Here is a 22,103-nt window from a genome sequence, read left to right as displayed (position 1 = left end):
TGCCTCAGTCTTTAATAAGACTAAAGAGGATCTTAGGGATAATGGTAGCATGATAAATGGGAATGAGGATATGGAGGTAGACATCACCATATCTGAGGTAGAAGCGAAACTCAAACAGCTTAATGGGACTAAATCGGGGGGCCCAGATAATCTTCATCCAAGAATATTAAAAGAATTGGCACAAGAAATTGCAAGCCCATTAGCAAGAATTTTTAATGAATCTGTAAACTCAGGGGTTGTACCGTATGATTGGAGGATTGCTAACATAGTTCCTATTTTTAAGAAAGGGAAAAAAAGTGATCCAAGTAATTATAGGCCTGTTAGTTTGACATCTGTAGTATGCAAGGTCTTGGAAAAAATTTTGAAGGAGAAGGTAGTTAAGGACATTGAAGTCAATGGTAATTGGGACAAAATACAACATGGTTTTACAAAAGGTAGATCGTGCCAAACCAACCTGATCTCCTTCTTTGAGAAAGTAACAGATTTTTTAGATAAAGGAAACGCAGTGGATCTAATTTACTTAGATTTTAGTAAGGCGTTTGATACGGTGCCACATGGGGAATTATTAGTTAAATTGGATAAGATGGGCATCAATAGGAATATTGAAAGGTGGATAGGGAATTGGTTAAAGGGGAGACTACAACGGGTCCTACTGAAAGGTGAACTGTCAAGTTGGAGGGAGGTTACCAGTGGAGTTCCTCAGGGATCGGTTTTGGGACCAATCTTATTTAATCTTTTTATTACTGACCTGGGCACAAAAAGTGGGAGTGTGCTAATAAAGTTTGCAGATGATACAAAGCTGGGAGGTATTGCTAATTTAGAGAAGGACAGGGATACCCTACAGGAGGATCTGGATGACCTTGTAAACTGGAGTAATAGGAATAGGATGAAATTTAATAGTGAGAAGTGTAAGGTCATGCATTTAGGGATTAATAACAAGAATTTTAGTTATAAGCTAGGGACGCATCAACTAGAAGTAACGGAGGAGGAAAAGGACCTTGGAGTATTGGTTGATCATAGGATGACTATGAGCTGCCAATGTGATATGGCTGTGAAAAAAGCTAATGTCGTCTTGGGATGCATCAGGAGAGGTATTTCCAGTAGGGATAAGGAGGTTTTAGTACCGTTATATAAGGCACTGGTGAGACCTCACCTGGAGTACTGTGTGCAGTTCTGGTCTCCCATGTTTAAGAAGGATGAATTCAAACTGGAACAGGTACAGAGAAGGGCTACTAGGATGATCCGAGGAATGGAAAACTTGTCTTATGAAAGGAGACTCAGGGAGCTTGGCTTGTTTAGCCTAACTAAAAGAAGGCTGAGGGGAGATATGATTGCTCTCTATAAATATATCAGAGGGATAAATACCAGAGAGGGAGAGGAATTATTTAAACTCAGTACCAATGTGGACACAAGAACAAATGGATATAAACTGGCCACTAGGAAATTTAGACTAGAAATTAGACGAAGGTTTCTAACCATCAGAGGAGTGAAGTTTTGGAATAGCCTTCCGAGGGAAGTAGTGGGGGCAAAAGATCTATCTTGCTTTAAGATTAAACTCGATAAGTTTATGGAGGAGATGGTATGATGGGATAACATGGTTTTGGTAATTAAATATTCATGGTAAATAGGCCCAATGGCCTGTGATGGGTTTTAGATGGGGTAAGGTCCAAGTTACCTGGGAAAGAATTTTCTGTAGTATCTGGCTGATGAATCTTGCCCATATGCTCAGGGTTTAGCTGATCGCCATATTTGGGGTCGGGAAGGAATTTTCCTCCAGGGCAGATTGGAAGAGGCCCTGGAGGTTTTTCGCCTTCCTCTGTAGCATGGGGCACGGGTCACTTGCTGGAGGATTCTCTGCTCCTTGAGGTCTTTAAACTACAATTTGAGGACTTCAATAGCACAGATATAGGTGTGAGGTTTTTTTTGTAAGAGTGGTGGGTGAAATTCTGTGGCCTGCGTTGTGCAGGAGGTCAGACTAGATGATCATAATGGTCCCTTCTGACCTAAATATCTATGAATCTATGAATCTGCCTTCTATTACTCTCCTGTAGCCATCTGGCCCGACCCTGTCACAAAGTATATTATCAAGGCATACTACTATGTATTGATGTAGGATGTCCCAGGACATTGTCATTAATGAAGTGCTAGAATGTAGCAGGGGCATTTGTCAGGACTTATCTCTAAAAATTCAAAGTGGCTATAGCAGGTCCGAGAACCTTCCACTCATCTTCAGCCCTAATGAGCACAAGGTTGTATGCCCCCTGAAGGACTAGTTTTGTGAATATTCAAGTGGCCCCCTACTCAGTCCAACAGCTCTGGATTAGGAGCAGCAGGTACAGATTTCTAACTGTTATCTGGCTCAACGCCCGATAGTCTACACAATGAAGGAGGCTGCCATCTTTCTTTTTCACAAAGAGAACAGGTGCCCCAGCAGGTGAGTTGGATTTACAGATGAAACCTGTGGCCAAATTCTCTCAAAGGTATGCACATAAGGGTACTAGCTCAGATTCAGACATGGCATAAACCTGGCTGAATGGGACTGTTGCCCTGGGCTGTAAGTCTATAGGACAATCATAATCCCGATGGGGAGGTAGAGAGTCTGCATTTTTCTTTTCAGGTCTTTGATTTTAAGGAAACCTGCAGGGTCTGGGCTGTTGTCTCATCCATAAAAGCCCAAATCAATGAGGGCTCTCTGCATGGGCAGTTGCTGAGGCTGGCCAGGGATCCATAACCTAACAGGCACTTGGAGTTCTGGCACCTCCTGGTGGCATCCAGTGTGTGTCCCTCTCAGGACTTGTGTTTGGGACTCAGGGTTATACCTTACTTTCATGCGCAGATTGGACCAGGACTGGGTTGGCTTGTTCTCCAGATCTTTTGGGTCAGGCTTCAAGCCAGGCAGATGGATATGAAGTGGCCTGGCTCACCACAATAGAAGCATAGATTGAGGTATCACCATCTGTCTTTTTCTTTTGGGATAAGTTTCCAGCGAGCGGAGTCTATCTGTATCTGCTTAGCACACTGAATAGAGTTTCATGGTTGTGGTTGATACAGGGGATGTGGAACCACCCCCTTCTCTCCTTGCACAGCTCCCACAACTGGTTGTCAAGTTGTATAATCAGCTCGATAAAGTGTCCAGGCTCGCTGGAGTTTCCACTGGAACCAGAACATCCTTGACCTTATCACTTAGACCTCACTGAAAATGGAATAGCTGGTTGCCCCATTCCACTCTGCATCCTATGTCAGTGGGCAAAAGTAAGCAACATAGGCAGCAACAGTACCCTGCCGCTTCTGGAGCATCTTGAGGACATCCTCAGAAGTGCAGGCACAATGCAGGTTTTTGAAGATTGTTGATATTGCCTGCCATACGACATCCCAACTGGTTAGTACTGGTTAGTTGCCCTCTAATAGGGGGCATACCCAATCCAGTGCTCCCCCATTAGCAGGCTGAGTACCAGGCCTACCTTGGCCTGGTCAGAAGAGTACACTTGCAGCTGAAGTAGGAACTGGACACAACAATGCTTTATAAACCAACAGAACTTCATGCCATGCTCATTGAAATGTTCCAGCAACAGAGTCACAGGTCCCTGCACAAGGAGTGCCAGAGCAGTTGCAGTCCAGAGGCCAGCTTTCTCTGCACAGTATGCTGCCTAATTCTCTGTGTCAACTGGGTAAAACGGGCCTGTGTTGCCTGGTAGTCTGCCTGGAGGTGGATTACCACTCAGTGTTTTCAGGTTCCCTTTGGGAAGAAAGCCTCACTGGTTCCATTCTGCAGGGCCTTCTGCACCACCAGTCCAAGCAAAGTGTTAGGGAATGGGACATAAGTGGTGTAGCTTGGTGGTCAGAGCAGGAGTCAGGTCTACTGAACAGAGCAGGCATTCAGGAAGGGGAAAGAAGTAGAGGGTCAGCACCAGAGTTAACTGCCAATTACCAGAGCCAGGGGTCAAGACAGAGTCAGAGCCAGGAATCGAAGCTGAGAGTCAGAACCAGGGTCAGATACCAAATGTCAAAGTCAAGGGTCAAGCCAGAGTCAGAAGTTGGAGCCAGAGGTCAGAACCAGGACTGGTAACTAATGGTTGGAAGCGAGGCATAAAGGGCAGGACCTGGAGGAGAGGGAAGGATCAGGTGTAGTAACTCTGGCACTGGCACCTCCGGCAGCTGTGATGCAGTGGCACATAATGCTATCCTGGGGGGAGAGATGGCCAATGAGAGGGCAGCTCGAGCTGGGTGGGGGTCTGGGAATCCAACCAAAAAAGACAGTTGGAAAAAGCTGTTAGAGAAGGAGGAACGGAGAACAATCTAGATGCTGAGTTGGCTGATGAACCAGAGCTGGGATATGAGCTGAGGTGATAAAAGAATAGGAGAATAAAAGTAGGGGACTGGGAAGTGAGAAGGAAAGAAAGAAAATAGGAAAGGTTTCATGTCAGGAAAAGCAGAAGAAAATAGACCTGGGTACGTGAGCAGACACTATTAAAGAAGGGAAGCTGAGGTAAATAAAATCTACAGACTTACTAAGAGAGTATCAAGGGAAAAAACTGAAAGGACATATAATGGTGAAAAAGCAAATTGCTCAAAAAGCTGTGTTAAAATGAAAACAGATCCTGAAAACAGTAAACAAGAAGACCCTCACAGAGGACCTAAAGTAAACAAACAGAGAGAATGAATGTTTGAACATCTACTGAAAGAACACAGGTCAAAGGTGCCTAGTAGGACAAAGGAGGGCTACTAGGTGAAGAAACTCTGCTTGTGGATAAACTTGTGCAAAGAAGTACAGCCACAGAAACATTGAATCTGAGGAGCACTTCCAGCTGAAGAGAAGCAAAGAATCGGACAGCAAGAGTAGAGCTGGATTTACAACCAAGGAGAGGAAAAGTTCATGCTTCCCTAATGTGACCCGGTATATTGTGGAGTAATTTCTTTTGTTATTTGGTATTAACTGCACAGAGTAAGGAAGAGTAGCCTGTACAAGCTCGCAGAGGTTACTGTGTTAGTAACCTATAGTTTATATGTGGCAAGTACTTGGTAATGTTCTATATTATTTAATCTCTTGGTACAACTTTTGGGTTTTCACTTATAAAGTTCTAAAAATTTTAAATAATCCTTTTTGTTTGACTCTGTCTCTTTTTACAGTTACCATAGCCTAGCTGGGTCACTACACAGCCACAGAGCTGTGTGGGAACCAGGAGCAAAGGCAGGGAACCAGGGGTAAGGCAGGAGCCGAGCAGGAATCAGGAACAGTGCTGTGTGCAGAATGCAGGCAGAAACAGGGCCCAATACAGCAGCAACAGAGAATCACCAAGCTGCTCAGACAACTTCCTGTCCCTCCTTCTGGCTTAAATATCATGGTTGGACCAACTGGTGAAGCTGGGTGATCCTCCAATCAGGGATCTTGTGGGTGGTGCATTGGCTGAGGCTGTAGTCCTAGTAGCTCTTTGGCCTACCACATTTAATCAGACATTGGGTGGATGCTGGGATGCAATTGCTGTGTAGGAACTCACAGGCCTGGGTTTGAGACCCAGGAGATCATAATCTTATTTTAGAAAATTAAATAGCATTATTAGAGCCTTCCTGTGGGGCCCTGGTCAACTTCCATGGCTATCATTTTAAACACCCCAACTCTTATAGAGAAGGGGGAGTTTGGGTTCCCAACCTAAAAAATTACTATTCAACTTTTATGATGTCACAGATGTCAAACTGGTTCCAGCATGTAAATACCCTTACACCCATGTGGGTGGAAACTAAACAGGCATTAATACATCTTATTCCCCCTGCTGATCTCCTCGATTTCTCTTTTGTCCAATGGAGAAAAATAAGGTGACTACAGTGGTGGCTGCACTAAGGGTCTGGGCTGTCCCAGCCATGCGGTACCAATTTCACCCTCACAGTCTTGCAAAAGCACCCATTTGGGGCAACGCAGACTTGCAAATTGGGAACAAACCTATAAATTAGAAGAACTGGCTAAGTATGGGCATCATGTAGATTTCCCAGATGGTCAATAATGAGGCCTTTGTCCCTTTTCTAACGCTATAACAATGTTATGACCTGCCTTCCTAAGTGGACTTGCAGTACTTACAACTGACATCTAATATTTTATCCATTTTGTCCAGAGGTCCCAGAACTACTGGACACTTAATAAACTCCCCAGGCCCATGTCCACTATGTATATTTTGTTAATAAAGAGAAACTCCACTGTCTGGAGTTCTTTATGAAAGCACGTGGAGGGGCTTTATTAGAGCCCTTAAAAGAATCCCAGTGCCACAGCATATTATATAATTTTAGAAATGCCTCTGTGAATCTCAACATATTCTTGTTATAACAAAATATTTTGTTCAAAATGCATTGGACGCCTCTGAGGTTGTACAAGATAAAGGCCTTATCCTCTGATGATTGTTGGTACTTGAAGAAAGAAAATGGAACCTTGACCCATATTCTATGGGACTCTCCAACAGCCAGGCAAGTGTGGAAAGAAGGTATAAGAGTTAAAATAGTGCTCAATTTCAGCAGTCAAACCTCAGCCAAAAGTTATACCCTTGGTTAGTTACCTGCTAAGCTGGGTTTAGCTCCACCACAAAGACTTTGGTGTTTGAGGGCTGCAGTGATCACCAAGCGCATTCTTCTACAAAAATGGAAGAGTAGGCTTATGCCCAGAATATAGCAGTGGTATTCGGAACTGGTTGAGTTAACAGCCAAAAGAAAGAATAGCCTATCACATAGAGAGCAATCATATGAATTAGAAGAAAATTGGACCCCATTTCTAGATAGATGTGGATAAAAGCATGTTGAGATGGCTTAAAGCAGGGGTAGTCAATAGGCGGACCATGAAGCTGATCCAGGGCTGGAACCATGCCCACTTCCCAGTGCTGCCCCCCCCCCGCCCCCCCAGCAGAGGATGGTTCAGCTGGGCTGGCCTGTGGGGCACAGTGTGTCCCTGGGCGGCTGCTTGTACAGCCTCAGTTCCACCGGCTGTAGTCCAGGGATGGAGGGGGCGAGCAGCAATGTTGTGGGGGTGGGGGGGAGACATCTCCACCCCACTGTGGGCAGCCTAATGTGTCTCCACTACACCCTGCCCCTCCAATCAGGGAGTGATCATGGGGTGTCACATGCTCACACTGCAGCCCGATCAGACAGCAGAGCTGATTCAAATTGTTCTCTTCTTTCCCTGGAGACAGTAGGGCTGGCTGGACTACAGAGCTGCTACTTGTGGGCTGTAGGCCCCACAGGGCAACCCAGCAGGTAAGTGCCTGATGGGGTCCCACAGCATCCATTTGTGCCAGGGCACCAGGCACAGCAAATCCCCCACACACAGCCTCATGCCCCCAATGTGGTCCCGGAGGCCTCCACCCCAGCCTCATGTCTCTGTCCCTGAGCGGTTCCCAGAGCCGCCCACCCTGGCCTTGTGTCCTCCCCACCCCCTGTCCATCAGGGCCAATCCCCGGAGCCCTCTCCCCACCCACCCACTCTGACTGGCCTCTTTCCCTCCCCAGTCCACCTCCAGTCACCTGCTTCTGCCACATCCCGGCCTTCCCCCACCTCCCCAGGGCTGCTATCTTGAGTGTCCTTGGTCCCTCCCACTACCTGGGGCCTCCTTTCTGCCCCTCTGCTATCCAAGCCCCCAGCGGGGCATGGCATCACATCGCCATCACTGGATCATAGTCCAATAGTCCATAGTTCTCCAGGCTGCAAGCTCAAAAGTACTCTCTCACACACACACACTCACATCCTGCTTTGCTGCCCAGATCCCATACCCATTCCTCCCCCCTCCAACACCCCGTCTCCATCTCTGCTATTTGGCTCAATTGGGGGCATCAAGGAACATTTGGGGAGGGGGGATGAGCAGCAATGATAGGTGGCTCTGGCCAGCCCCCATGTGTCCCATTTACAGTTTAGGAAAATAAGGTCACCCTACTCTCCGGGTGGAGTGGGCAGGGAGATGGCAGATGATCAGGGAGCTTGAGGTGGCAATCAGGGGGGGCTAGGGGAGGGGAGCTGGGTTGGGGTCTGGTCCTTGACTATATCTTAACCAAGAAATGTGGACCTTGACAAAAAATAATTGACTACCCCGGCTTAAAGAATTCCAGACCCTCCCCAACTCCACCCCTTCCCTTCCCTATTCATGTATGTCTTTTATTTTATTATTGTTACCCCCAACATAAGACGTTATGTCTATGTAGTTTCTGGTCTTGCAGCATTGACAAGTTGTAAAATTGCATACTTCTATTAGAGACTGTATGAAGTATTTAGAAACATATACAAGCTGAAAGTCATTTACCTTTTTGTTTCTCTATGAAAAAAAATCAATAAAAAAATTAATCATTCTCACACACATACACCCCTCAATCCCTTAATGCTTACTCTTGTAGTTACCTCAAGACATAACTGGGAGGGAAATATTTTTAGCTTAACCAAAAATAACATTTTTTGAAACTTTTGGCAAATTGAAAAGTTGTGAAAAAATATTTTTGTGTCAAACAAAACATTTCATTTGACCTGAAATATTTTATTTTGATTTGGAGCATTTTTTACACTTTATTTTTTTCTTAAATAAAAAGACATTTAGAATTAAAAAATTGAAACATTTCATTTAAAAAAAAGTTGAAATAAAAAAAGTTAATAATGTTTTTGTTGGGTTTTTTTTTAAACCAAAACATTGTGGCAAAATTGATACAAATTTGCAAAATGTTTTTGTGTTGCCAAATCTACCTTTTTCACCAAAAAAAGTTTTGGTTGAAAAATTTTGCTCAGCTCTACTTACTACTATGAGTAGTCCAGGTGACAACATCATAGTACTATTCACTGTAGAAAATGCTACACCGAGTAGTAAGTGATTGCAGGATCGAGTCCATAGATTTGCACTTGTACCTATCAGTTCACTATCTAATTCTTTCATAATTTTTCTTTAAAATTGTTGTATGTTGTATTTTTATTTCTGAAATTGCTTAAAGTTTCCTGTTTACATTTATTTGTTTTTTAAAGGTTTAAAAAGCTTATCCATTGCTTTGTTTTGAGACATAACATTAGAAGTTTCATAGTTACAATAATATACTAGTTTTCTTTTCATTATAGTAAAACAAACCAAGGTGCCTACTGTAGAAAAAGAACATATCTGACTTTATATAGTATGAAATGTTTACTTTGTCACTAATAATCAATGACTACCATAACCCATTAAGCAGTTTTCTATTATATCCATTAGTACATTACACAAACCACTTAGTAAATGCACCTAATATACCCATTTTCTACAATCAGAAAAAACACAAGCAAACACACTTTCCTGCAGAGATTTATAGGACTTGTGACTTACAATAAGAAAGTAACAGTGCAACAGCAGTGCAGAGGGGAAAGCTCTAAAAAAATTAACTATATAAATATATCTAGTTGAAGTGGTTCATGAATGGATAATCACTGCACTGAAATGAACTTCATTCTGGTAAAAATGATGTTGTAACAAAGAAATATGTATCACATTTTAATAAGTGATTCTTATCATTTAAATTCAACCAATTATCTCACATTTTTCTTGCTAAGCAGGCTATTCAATTACAACACCAAAAGTAATTGTACAAATGTATTTTAACTTTGGCCAACATAGAAGTAATTAAATAAAAGTTAATTGTACTGTGGCCACTGTGGCATCACAGAACTTTGAGGGTGTCTAAACTGTTGTTTATTGCCATAACAATTTTTAAATAAATTTAAAATAGAGTTAAATTGGTATAATTTGACAGGAATATTACAATTTCTACTATGGAGGATATCACATGTAATATAAATAAAGTGGCCTGGGCCCTCGAAAATAGAGATGTACTGACAATAGAATCTCAAATGAGTTAACCTTTCTTGCCTTTCATTTAAAGAATTTCCATTAATCTGGGTCTACTTCTTTTCTTCCCGTAGAGCACATTTAATGATTAGTTCAAGTTTTAGGTCAATAGGGTTTCAATTCATTCTATCTTACTGTGCTGCGCCTAGTGTAGTGTATAGTACTGGTAGCAGATTGTGTGCTGCAGACCTTTTCTTATTTGAAAAATGTCAAATGTCATAAATGCTTATGATAATGCACTTCTCACTTGCAACATGATGAAACTTAACATCAAAAGCCCTGTTACATACTGCATGACATATGACTAAAGACTAAAGTTGACTCCTTTCACCTGGATATGACCAGTATCCCAATTTTACTCAACTAAATCCAGATACCTTGAAAGTACCACTGCTATTACCTAACCTGCTTCATAAGTTTTACACCTATTCTGTGTTGAAGACCTCTCATCAGAAGGTTCCCTTTCTTCATTTTACAGACTCATTACCATGGGATGGTTAATTTTTTCTGCAAGTGACAGTAGTAACCATGGGTGAGAGTGTGGGGGGAAGTTGTGGGTTTTTCCATATAACTACAAACACACAATAGCTTCTCTGTCATTAACAACTGGATCACATATTAAAAAAGCATTCAAAGAAGAAAAGATACCATTCTAAAGGAAATGTGAGAGTGACTACACCATTGTGCAAAGCAATCCACCCAATAAATGCCTAAATTCTGCACCAATGCTAGTAATACAACAGAAACAAGTACCCTGCTGACACATTGAAGGCAGGGAATTTAAAATTACTATATTAATATAATGAATGGCTGTGACTTTAAACACTGACACATTGTACTTGTTAGCGAGAGTGAACAATTTATGGTTACTGTGAAGAATACAGGCATGAGGATGAGGGAGGTGATGATGGGGAGGAGGTGAATATCCCTAGCAGCTGCTAGGGAATCATGTCCCTACCTCAGTAAGCTGGATAGGGGAATAGCTCCAGATCCACTGCCCAGGATCCCTCCTTTCCTCCCCGACAGGAGTTTTTCCACGAGAGCCACATTCCCAGTGCGAGCAGCTTCCAGCAGTTCCTGGTCCTTCCCCATGGTCAGTAACCAAACACTCCCTCCCCCTTCGCAAAATACTATAGCGATAGCTAAGCCCCTTCAAAAAATTCCCCTCCCTCGATCAAATAATCTCCTCCTTGCCTCAAGCCCTGCCTCAAATCTGGGCAGAGAGGAGATCCCTGCAGCCCCTACAGAACAGCAGCAGGAGGGAGCAGGAGAATCACCTCCTAGTTACACTAGCTCAATTCTGGGTGGAGTGTGGCAGGAAAGCGGGGGGGATGACTAGGAGGGAGGAAATTAGGCCAATAAAAGACCTTCCCACTCACACACCAAATCCCAGCCTGCAGGGTGAGTGAGGGGGGCTGCCTCAGCCCCAGAACCTGGGGGGGGGGGGCGGGGGGAAGACGAGATAATGACCAGCAGGGAGGGATGGAGGGAGGAGGCGCAGCCCTGGCCAGCCAGGCCCGTTGCTGGGGAGACACAGATCTCTCTCTCTGAGTGGCTGGCTGGGTTTGGCCCCACCCCCTCCCCGGATCCCAGTCCCAGCGCCTCGCCTTGCTGCTACCGCTACTGATGCTGCGCTGGGGATTCTGTCCCCTCAGCCGCTCGGCCCGGCCCGCCCAGCAACAAGAGCAAGAGCTTCTCGCGCTCCACTGCGGGGCCACGCGCGGCGGGACCGTTAACGGCAGCTGAAGACAAGGCGCTGCGCGTGCAAGGGGGGAGGGGTCGCACACAGCGCTAGGCAGTAGCTCTGTATGGTGGCCGCTACCGGGGGGTGATAGAAGCAGGTGTTCCCGCTACAGCTCGGTCAGGGGAAGGGGCGGTGGTTCTTGCTGTGGCCTCGGAATAACGGCAGCTGGGTGAGTCCTGGAGTTTGGAGTGCGGGGGACGAGGTGCTGCTGAGGCAGAGGGCAGGAGCCTCACGCTGGGATCAGAGGGCAGAGTGAACCGACCCCCCCCCCCGGTGGTGGGGCGGGGCTGCGTCGCTTGTGTGGGAAGAGGGGCTCAGGATTGCAAATGGGACCGACGGGAAGGAGCGCATGAGTTGGGGTGGGAGTGGCAACATCCAGCTCCCTGCCAGGCACCAGGCAGCGCAGACAGAGGGGTCTCTGGGATTCAGCCATGAGACCATGCGGGGGAGTATAGCTCTGAGCCACACAGCAGATCCCTGCAGATGCGGGGCAGGATAAATAATCAATGGCAAAACTCCCACTGACTTCATTGGGGTCAGGATGTCACTCATTGAGGAAGCAGGGGTCCACTGAGGTTGTCTCATGTTTGTCAAAGGAGGGGGAACACTGATGGACCTGGGCCCCCCTTAGACTCGATCTTCCCCCATCCTGGTGCTAGTGATGCCGACACTGAGTGTTTTTAATGTGAAGCTTCTTCCATGATGACGATTTTTCTCCCACCTTGGCAGCTAGAGTAATTTTTCTCCACAACTCCAGTGGGATTTATGAGTTATGTGGAAAATTTGCTCTCTTGCCCAAGTCATTAGCTCGTCCTTGTCTAATGCACTATTTGATACTGTTTATATATGAAAAGCCAAATAATAGCCTTTTCACCCCCACCTGATTTAGTAGATTCCCTTTAGTATTTATTATTTCTGTAGCAACACAGGTGTTACAGGCAAATAAGACAATGCCCCTTAGAAGCCCTGCCTTATTGAGGGGAATGGCAAAGCACCCATTAACAGTGGGTGCAGGATCAGGTAATAAATTAATCCCTGATTCAGTAAACTCATATGAGTAAATTAATGCATACATGTAAGTGTTTGCAGAGTCAAGGCCTTAGTTAACAACCAAAAATAACATACCATGGTAGGCAAGAGATTAAGGAAGTATGTTGAGGGAGACCATATTAAATACTCATGGCCTTATCCAGTTTCCGTTAAAGTCAAAGTCAAATTTACCTGTTGACTTCAAAAGGAGTTGGATTAAGTCCTTGGTGGGAAATACTGCTCTTTTAGGGAGCCATCTTTCCCCCCATATATAGCAGATCATATAACTGTTTTATTTCATATGTTTTAGTTAATTACATTGCAACTTTTAAAAAATGAAGTAAAGTTTATATCTTTACTAAACTTTCCAGTGTAAAAATATACCATTTGGAATCCCAGCCCACCCATAATGCTGCAAATATAGCTGTTCATAGCCTATTTAAACAAATAAAAATCAGTTTCTATCCAGAAAATGAATCTTACATATTTTAAATTTTGTAGTATGGGAAATTATGGATGTTTTCCCCTAGAATGGTAGCAGAACACGTAACAGGGCATCTAATTATTAGGTGAGACTTCTCTATAGCTCTTGCCTTCCTGACTGAATACATACCACTATTTGATATAAACAACATAAATTTTAGGACCTGATTCTGCAAGCCTTTACTCATGTCAGTGTTTCCATTAAAGTTTATTTTTGTATAAATAAACAAATATGTGAATTAAGCTTTACCGTTTGAGCCCTTTGTCACAACTGATCTGGGTCACATTTGAACCATCTATCTAAAGTAGAGAGAATAAAATGCAGAGCTTATTACCGAACACCTTAGTCATCCAGTTCCAACAGTGAATGTAATTATAAATGGAGTAACCCCCATTTCCCATATTCCACTATCTAAATCTAGGCTTTCTGTCTATTACATGGCTAGCCAAATGTAGCCCTTAGTTCCATCAGACAAAGGGATTGCCTCTATGTGGGTGGCTAATGTGGCACATGGTGTGTATGAAGGTACTGAAAACAAAGGCTCAGACCCTGCAATAAACTCTGCACTGGCAGGCTCCTCCACTTGTGCTGAGCTCTCTTCAAGTCAATGGGGCTCCACACAGGCTCAGAGGTCTGTCTGTGTGGTGCTCATTGCAACATCAAGGCCAAAATGTGCATGTTTGCAGATAATAAGAAGATTGAAAGCAGAGCAAATGCTAAGGAACAACCAGATTTTAAGAATTTGGATTGTTTAGGTGATTGAACCAGCAGATGGCAAACATGACTCAGTGTAAACAAATGTTATATAATTAGTCCTTAGATTTTATTTTCCCCAGACTATGTGCTAAGTGAAAATACCATCCAGGAGACTGATCAGGAAAGAAACAGAGGACCAGTGTGGAAATATCATTGGGCCAAATTGTGCCCTCACTGACACTGGCAAATTCCGTGCGGCTCCTTGGGTGTAATTGAGTTCAGAATATGCCCCGTTGAAGCCATCAGCCCAGTGTCCAGCAGCAATAAAAAATCCAAAAATCCATTAGGTTGTGTTAGCAGATATAATCTAAAATAATTATTCTAAAAATTAGAAAGTAAAAATGATAAGGAATTTGGGCCAAACTATATAATAGAAGGGTTACACATGGATCAGTGTCTAGGGTAGGGGTTCTCACAACAAATCTTTTGGTGGCTTCAGACTGCAGCCTCAAACTTTCACTGGTGGCTGCACTGACACTTTTCCCTAAAATACTTAATTAACTTTAGGAAAAACAATTAAATATGCACAGATACACATCCAAATCAGTGTAATTTATATTTGTAGGGGGTTTTGGCAGACTCCCCCTTCAGGAGTGATATCTGTATATTTGTTAATATCACAGCATACTTAGTAGCTACCTGGGAGGCTATGAAAAGTGATAAGTGATATTGACAAACATACAAATATCACTTTTCACAGATAGCTAGTAAGTCTACTGTAAAAAGTGATACTTGCATGTTTGTTAATATCACCTTTCTCAGCAAGCCCCAGGACTCATTAAGCCCTTGATGGGGAGGCTGAAGGGGGAGGCAGCAGGGGCCAGAGGCGATGGTGGGATGAATGCAGGGGGAGGCAGCTGGGACCCGGAGCAATGCGGGGGATGGATGCGGGGCTGTGGGAGGCAGCAGGAGCGATGGGGGTGGGTGATGAGTCCCACTGTCGCATGGCCAGAGCCAGAGCCTGGTGTCTGCTGCCACGCGGCCAGGGCCAGGGCTCAATGCCTGCGGCCAGAGCCTGGAGCTGGGGACAGGAACTGCATAGCTGGAGCCAGGGATCAGAGCCCGCTGCTGCGCAGCGGGTCAGTGCCGGGGGCTAGTGCCTGCTGCCGCACGGCCAGAACCCAGAGCTGGATGCCGGAGCCTGGGGCTGCGCTCGCTGCTGCGTGGTCAGAGCCAGAGATCGGCACCCAGGGCCAGCTCTCACTACCGTGTGGCTGGAATCCCAGGAATAGAGTTGTGGGTTGGCACCTGCTGCCATACAGCTGGGGCAGGGATCAGTGCCAGGGGCTGGGGCCACGCAGTCGGAGTGGTCGGTGCCTGCTGCTTTGCAGCTGAGGCCGGGAATCAATGCTAGGGGCTGGGGCCACCGGGTGGGCTGGGGCCGGGGCCAGCATCTGCCACCAGATGGCCGGAACTGGGGGCCAGAGGCTGACAAACTCCGGAGCCGTGGTCAGCACCTGCTGCTCCATGGCCAGAGCCAGGGGTTGGTGCCCGCTGCCGTGTGGTTGGGGGTCAGTGCCTGTGGCCAGCGCCTGCCACTGCACAGCCAGAGCCCAGGACTGGAGCCAGCGCCTGCTGCCACACATCTGGAATCGGGCCAGAGGCTGAAGCCCCGCAGCTGGAGGCCAGGGCCATGTGGCTGAAGCTGGGGGGGTCAGTACACACTGCCCCATGGTCATAACCTGGGGTCACACAGCCAGGCTCCTGAAGTCCCATTGCTGGAGCCTGCTACCAAAACCCTCTCCTCCCAAGGTGGGTCAAGAACTCACCTTGCTCCTCCAGAGGTGGTGCAGGGCAGCACATCCGGGAGCAACAAGGAGGGAATGGGAGGGCCCGATGCTTTGCCCCCCCCCCCCCCACACACACACACTCCATCACCGCCCAGAAGACTGTCATGGCTGCATGAAAAGCCGCCGGTGGCTGCATGCAGCCACCATAGCTGCATTTGAGAAACGTTGGTCTAGGGCTGCTGAAGCAGAGAATTCAGGACACAACTTGATCTGTTTCTAGATGACACTGATAGTAGAGTGTAGTGGAAAAGAAGCAGAATGATGGGATTCAATTGAACCAGAAATGCAGGTAGATTGGACCAGATGGCCTCTCCATTCCTAAAAGTTCTTATGTTCTTAATTATTTATGGTATAAGTACTGCATTGTGGGCAGTTTGAAAATTACATGCACCATGAACAGGTTCAAGAGACTTAAAATGTAGTTCAGCTTGGTGATATATTCTGAGAGATAAGAGTAATTTGTAAAATAAATGTAATTTGTACAATAAGAGTAATTTGCAAAATAATTCCAAAATATGTTTCAATACATTTTATGCTTTAGAATAATACTGTTGCATACCTGAGCAGAATTTTGATTATGTGATTTTAGTATTTGGGCAGGCATTTTTCACTTATGTCCATTGTGGCATCATTCATAGAGTTCCAAAATTTCTCTGTAGCAGAAACAAATGCCTTAGATTCCATTTTTTTTATTTGCCAAAAAAGCAAAGACAGAGCAATTAGCATAACTAGAAATTTCTTAATGTGTTTGTCAGTTCAAAATACTGGATATCACTGTTACAAGTGTGTTGGGGCATTTTTTTTTCATTAATTTTTTTACACTGCCACCATTACACAGTTTTGTTATCTCATCAGGACAGAATATAATTCCTTGACTTCCCCTTCTTCCTTTAATATATCAATTTGAAGGCAGATTAAATGGGTTTTCTCTCTCTCTCCCTCCTTTTTCCCCTTTATATACAAGCAAAATTATAGATAACATAAAATCAAACAAACAGTTGCATAAAATACATAAGCATATCACTAAAACAAATGATTCAAAAGGTAAGATCTCATCAATCCTCCAACACAAGATTATATAAAGAAATGCAAAGAACTCAATAAGGAGTGCTGGCAGCCATTATGAGACAGCTACAAATAATGAAACAACCTGTCAAGTTAATTTTGCAATGAAAAAAATTTTCTTGTCCCTCTCCCCAACATTGCATACCCTGAATGAGGTCAGAGACAATTGCTGCCCTTATGTCCAAGGAATTAAAGGTGCTGCTCCCCAAACACTCCCAGTCCCAAGGTGCTGCATATCATCCCAAAGACTCTGAAAAGCGTTGTGTGTTTTGGTCTTTACACAACAAGCATAATATGAAGGAACCAAACAGGCACAGTGAGGTCCAAATGACCACCATACACAATGTGCAAAGCCTAGCTTCATATATACCCTGCTCTTCTAGCAGGTTTCAAAACAGAACACAGAAAGTGCCGTGAGATGGCTGGATTGTCTTCCATAGAGAAAATAAATGGAAATGGTCAGCACCTCTCAGGAAAAGACATTTAGCAATTTGCTGGATCAGACCCCTAGAGAAATTAGATATGATGACCGGTAGTACAATGAAATTAAAATTAGACAAATGCAGCTAATACAGCTAGAGAAAAATAACCGCAACCATTTTTGAAAGGGAGACACTTAGAAAGCAATAGTTTTAAGAGACCTGCCATGCGGGTGGTTGAGTGCAACAGACTTAGATAAGAAGGGCGGGAAGTAGGGGCTCCCTCAAGGCCCCTCCAGATCCTGCTTCCAGTTATTTATAATGTTCTTCCCCTCAGTTTGTAGTACACGAGGGCTTCTCTAAATAAAACAGATAAAAGAAAAGTCCTCTCCCCTTTCTTTCCCTTATCAGAGAGAAACTCTCAATGAGGGACTCTGTATGAAAACAAAGAAAGGCAAAGGGGCTGACTGTCAGGCAGTCTTCCTGGATTCCACCCTCTGGGCTTAGTCTGTCAGTGGGTTTATTGTCTTTTAATGGGATCTACCTTGAGCTCCTCCTCTTGGTTTGTACTGTGGTGCAGCTTCAGGAGCAGTGAGGTCTGCTGCTGTCTCTCCCTTGGCTGGTGGGTCTCTGCTGTCAGCAGTCTCTGAGATGGAGCAGTCCTCCTCCCATTCACTTCCCCTTCCTATGGCAGGGATTCTGTTTTTAAGCCGCCCCTTCTGGGCAGAACAAGCCTTGCAGGTGGTGCCTTGTTAGAGCTGAACGGGCCCAGAAGAGCTCATTAGTATTCTCTCCACCAGAGTGAGGACGTTTCCCTTCACATACTCCATCCCTTAAGCTGGAAAAGGCATTCTGGGGTGGTTTGTCTCCATCCCTGATCTCCCATGAAAAGAAACCAGCATTAGCATGGTCCTTTCCTGCCTAATGTTGTACCCTGGAACTGTAAGGTTGTAGTGCAACGTACCATTGCGTTATATGTGCATTTATGCCTTTCATGGTATGAATCCAGTACAGGGGAGCATGATCTGTGATGAGGGAGAAAGGGCTATTGAACAGGTAATACCTAAGGGAAACCACGGCCCATTTAATCACTAATTCCTCCTTTTCAATAATTGACTAAGCCTTTTCTCTAGGAAACAGCTTCTACTCAAGTATAGGACTGGGTATTCTCCTCCTCTGAAGTCTTGTGAGAGTACTGCGCTGAGTCCAATGTCTGAGGCATCTGTGTGCAGTATGAACCCCTGGGAAAAATCGGGGCTGAAGAGCACATGTTTTCAATTTACTAAAAGCTTCCTTGTATTTCTCATCCCATTGGATCTTCTTAAGCCTGGTCTACACTCCAGGGTTATGTCAACCTAAGTTACACAACTCCAGCTACATGAATAATGTAGCTGGACTCATCGTAGCTTAGGTCAACTTATTGCAGTGTCTACACTGCGCTGGGTCGATGGGAGAAACTCTCCTGTCGACTTACCTTATGCTTCTCGTTCCGGTGGAGTACTGGAGTATACGGGAGAGCGATCTGCAGTTGATATAGCAGGTCTTCACTAAACCCACTAAATTGACCCCTGGTGGATCGAATGCCACAGTGTTGATCCCTGTTAAGTGTAGACATACCCTTTGAGTTGTTGCCTTTTATGAGGTCCATAAGGAGGTCCTGCGATTGAGGTGAAACTAGGGATAAACCTCCAGTAATATCCTGCAAAGCCAAGAAAATGCCTCATTTGCCTCATGTGGGGAATGTAATTTAAGGCCTGTACCTTGTTGATCACTGGTTTCATAAGGGTGCCTCCTACACAGTTCCCCAAATAGATTACTTTCTCTATGGCTAACTTACATTTTGTAGAGTTGGCCATTAGTCCCACTTCCAGGGCTTTTCACACCATCTTTACTTGCTGCATGTAGAATGCATGCATCCAGGTAGAAATATAGGTGACAAAGTTGTCCATGTAGGCTATGGTATATTGATGGTGAGGGCTGTGGATCCTATTCATGATCTGTTGGAAAGTCTTGGCAGCTCTGTGCAGGTCGAAAGGCATAGTCTTGAATTGGAAGTGTCTGAAAGGAGTGAAGAAAGCTGTTTTCTTTTTCAAACAATGGGATAAAGGGTTTTGCCAGTAACCTTTTATTAAGTTGACAGTCTCAGGCATTTCGCTGGTCCCAGTCACTCTAGTAACTCATCTACCATTAGCATTGGGTATGTGTCAAATTTCAAGATGGAATTAATCTTCCTAAAGCTAATGCAGAACCAAACCAAACTGTTCGGTGGGGTTCCTCCGTTCACTTTTGGATTTACAATTACTCCCATCTCTGGCATCACTCACACTTCCTTTCAGATTGTATCCCACATCCTCTGTGAGAATGGTCTAGGGTGCTCCCTGATTAGCTGGCATGGGGTGGTTTCTAGGTGATGTTGGACCAACTGCGTTCTCCCTGAGAAGGTGGAGAATACTGTTCCAAAGTCCTTGATCAACTGGGGAAGCTGCTTCCTTTGCATGGGGAGAGCCCCTCACCCCTTGATACAGTTGTTGGTTCTTGGCTGCTAGGTACTTGGGGCCGAAATTCAGGGCCTGTTGGAGAGGGAATTAGCAGCAAAGCCTCCCATGTCTTCCAAGGTTTGAGAAGATTCACATGATAGATCTTTGTTTCCTTTCTCCTCCCAGGTAGTCTTATCTCATAGTCCATATGCCCCATCTGCTGGACCACTTCAAATGGACCCTGCCATCCAGAGATTAATTTAGATTCAGCTGAGAGTAGTAGCTGAAGGATATGGCCAGCCATGTGGAAAGTCCATAGTCGTGCTCCTCTATTATTTCTTTCCTGTGTGTGTTGGGCCTTTCTCAGATTCTCTCTGGCAAATAAACATATATTTATGAGTTGTTCCCTTAATTGTAAGAAATACTGGGTTGCACTTAAGGTCCCCACATCTTGTTCCTCCCAGCCTTCTTGCAACATGTTCAAGATTACTCATGGTTGGTCACCATAAAGCAACTCAAATGGAAAGAACCCTGTAGAGGCTTGTGAGACCTTCCTTATGGCAAACAGGAGCGGTGGGAGTAGCCAGTCCCACTGTTTGGGATTGTTACTGACAAAGTGTCTCAACGTCTTATTAAACTGCTCAACTAGGTTGTCGGTCTGTGGGTGGTATGCTGAGTTTTTCAGGGTCCTGACCTTCAGAGGGGAGGTGAAATTAGTCCCTTGATCTTCTAATATTTTGTGAGGAAATCCCATATGTAAGAAGAGCTTCAAGAACTCTGGAGCTATCCCCATAGCTTTTGAGAAGAGCAGAGGAACAGCCTCCAGGTACCTGGTTGCATAGTCAACAATCACTAATGTGTATTGATGCCCCAATATAGGGGCCCAGCCATGTCCACTCTGATTCTCTTGAAGGGTGTCTCAGTCAAGAGCAGAGAAACTAAGGATGCCTTAAGGATCCCTTTGCTTCTGGCTAGCTGATAGTCTGAGCAGGAGGAACAACATTCTCTCACCTCATGATGCATGCCTGGCCAGTAGAATTGGGCTAATATCTAAAACAATGTCTTCTCTCTCCCCAGGTGTCCAGCACATGAGATATCGTGCGTAAGCTGCAATACAGCCCAGTGGTACCCATGCGGCACCAGTAACTTGGCCCACACCACCCCAGTTATTTTATCCCTTTCAATTTGATACAAGCGCTCTTTCTTGAGTGAAAAGTGCAGATATTGCCCACCCCGTGAAGCTCTGTTATCTCGTCTTTTATGGAGCCCAGTTGTTCATATGCATGGCTCAATGTTGGGTTGTTGCACTGTTCTTGGACAAAATTCCCACTTTCTAGGAGGGTTTCCAAGTCCCTACTGGTTACCTCTTTTTTCCCTGGGGGAGTCAGTGGCCACATTGCTCAGGACATTCCTTCAGGGTCGTCAGCTTCCCCAATGCTCACCAAGCTCTGGGGCACTGGCTGTACAATGACCCTGCATTCTCGCTCACTACCCAGGCTTGTGCATTAGTGACTTGCCAGAAAAAGAGCCAGTCCTGGCCTGTAATTATGGGATAAGCCAATTTTTCAGCTAGGACTCCGTTATCACTGCAGCATGGGCTCCCACTGTCAGTTTTAGATGCTGGGTCGGGTATGTTTTGACATCACCATGTATAAATTTCAGGTGGAACATATTCTTATGAATGGTGTCACCCCATGCAATGGAGGCCTGAACTACCGTCTGACTGCAGCCAGAATCCAAGAGTCCTTCAACCATCGTCCCTTGAACCCTCACCAGTACCATCAACTTAGGGAAAGTTTTTTTCCATGCCCAGATTTCTGCCATCCATCCCTGAGCATATTCACATTCCATAAGAGGGCATTCCCACTTTATGTGTTTGTCTGTCCACAGGAATAGCATGTTAATGGGATGGCACCTTTCCTAGATGAGGGTGAGTTGGACCCTGGTCTGTTAGTCCCTTTGAGGTGCCTGGCCGGCCCACTGACAGTGTTGTGTCTGTGCCCGACTGCCTGGCCTCCATCTGGAAGGACTCCTTCAGGGTTGGGCCCCTCAGAAAGATTGTTAATTATTCTAGCTTTTCCTCCCAGTCACTTTCCATTCTGTCCCAGGCCCTGCTGATGCTTGGGTGATTCTGCCTCTAGTGATCCTTTGGCTTCTACAAAATAATCCATTAGTCTTACGGCTTCTGATAACATTCCTGGGCGCTGCCATTGTACCCACTCCCTGCCTTTTGTGGGTAATATCTTCAGGAATTATTCTGTCACAGTGGCCTCGGCCACTTAGGGCCCTGATCATTCCTCCAAATGGAGCCACTTCCAACAGTGTTCTCTCAAGAGTTGTGCTACAAAGGAGTCTTGCCCCCTTGGGGTAGATCTCAGCACTAAACTGTTGATGGTGGGTCTCTTTGGAAATATCCAAGAACTCCAAAATGGCAGACTTTACTTGTCTGTAGTCCTTTTCCCTCTCCAAGACCAGATCACAACAGGCCACATGCACTGGACTCATGAAATATGGGTCCA

At 45.0% G+C, this 22,103-nt stretch overlaps 1 protein-coding gene across 6 annotated transcripts in view; it reads right to left on the bottom strand.

The window, feature by feature from the left end:
* Window positions 1–10,912, bottom strand: part of ANKS1B (ankyrin repeat and sterile alpha motif domain containing 1B) — a 754,695-nt gene extending 743,783 nt beyond the window's left edge. For all 6 annotated transcript variants that reach the window (XM_077807668.1, XM_077807665.1, XM_077807666.1 and 3 more), the window contains exon 1: window positions 10,779–10,912. In XM_077807668.1, coding sequence (XP_077663794.1) covers window positions 10,779–10,912 — 134 coding nt within the window. The remainder of the gene's footprint in view (window positions 1–10,778) is intronic.
* Between the last annotated feature and the right edge of the window lie 11,191 nt (window positions 10,913–22,103).

Source organism: Eretmochelys imbricata, chromosome 1, assembly GCF_965152235.1.
Source record: "Eretmochelys imbricata isolate rEreImb1 chromosome 1, rEreImb1.hap1, whole genome shotgun sequence".
NCBI lineage: Eukaryota > Metazoa > Chordata > Testudines > Cheloniidae > Eretmochelys > Eretmochelys imbricata.
This window is presented reverse-complemented; position numbering and strand designations above follow the sequence as displayed.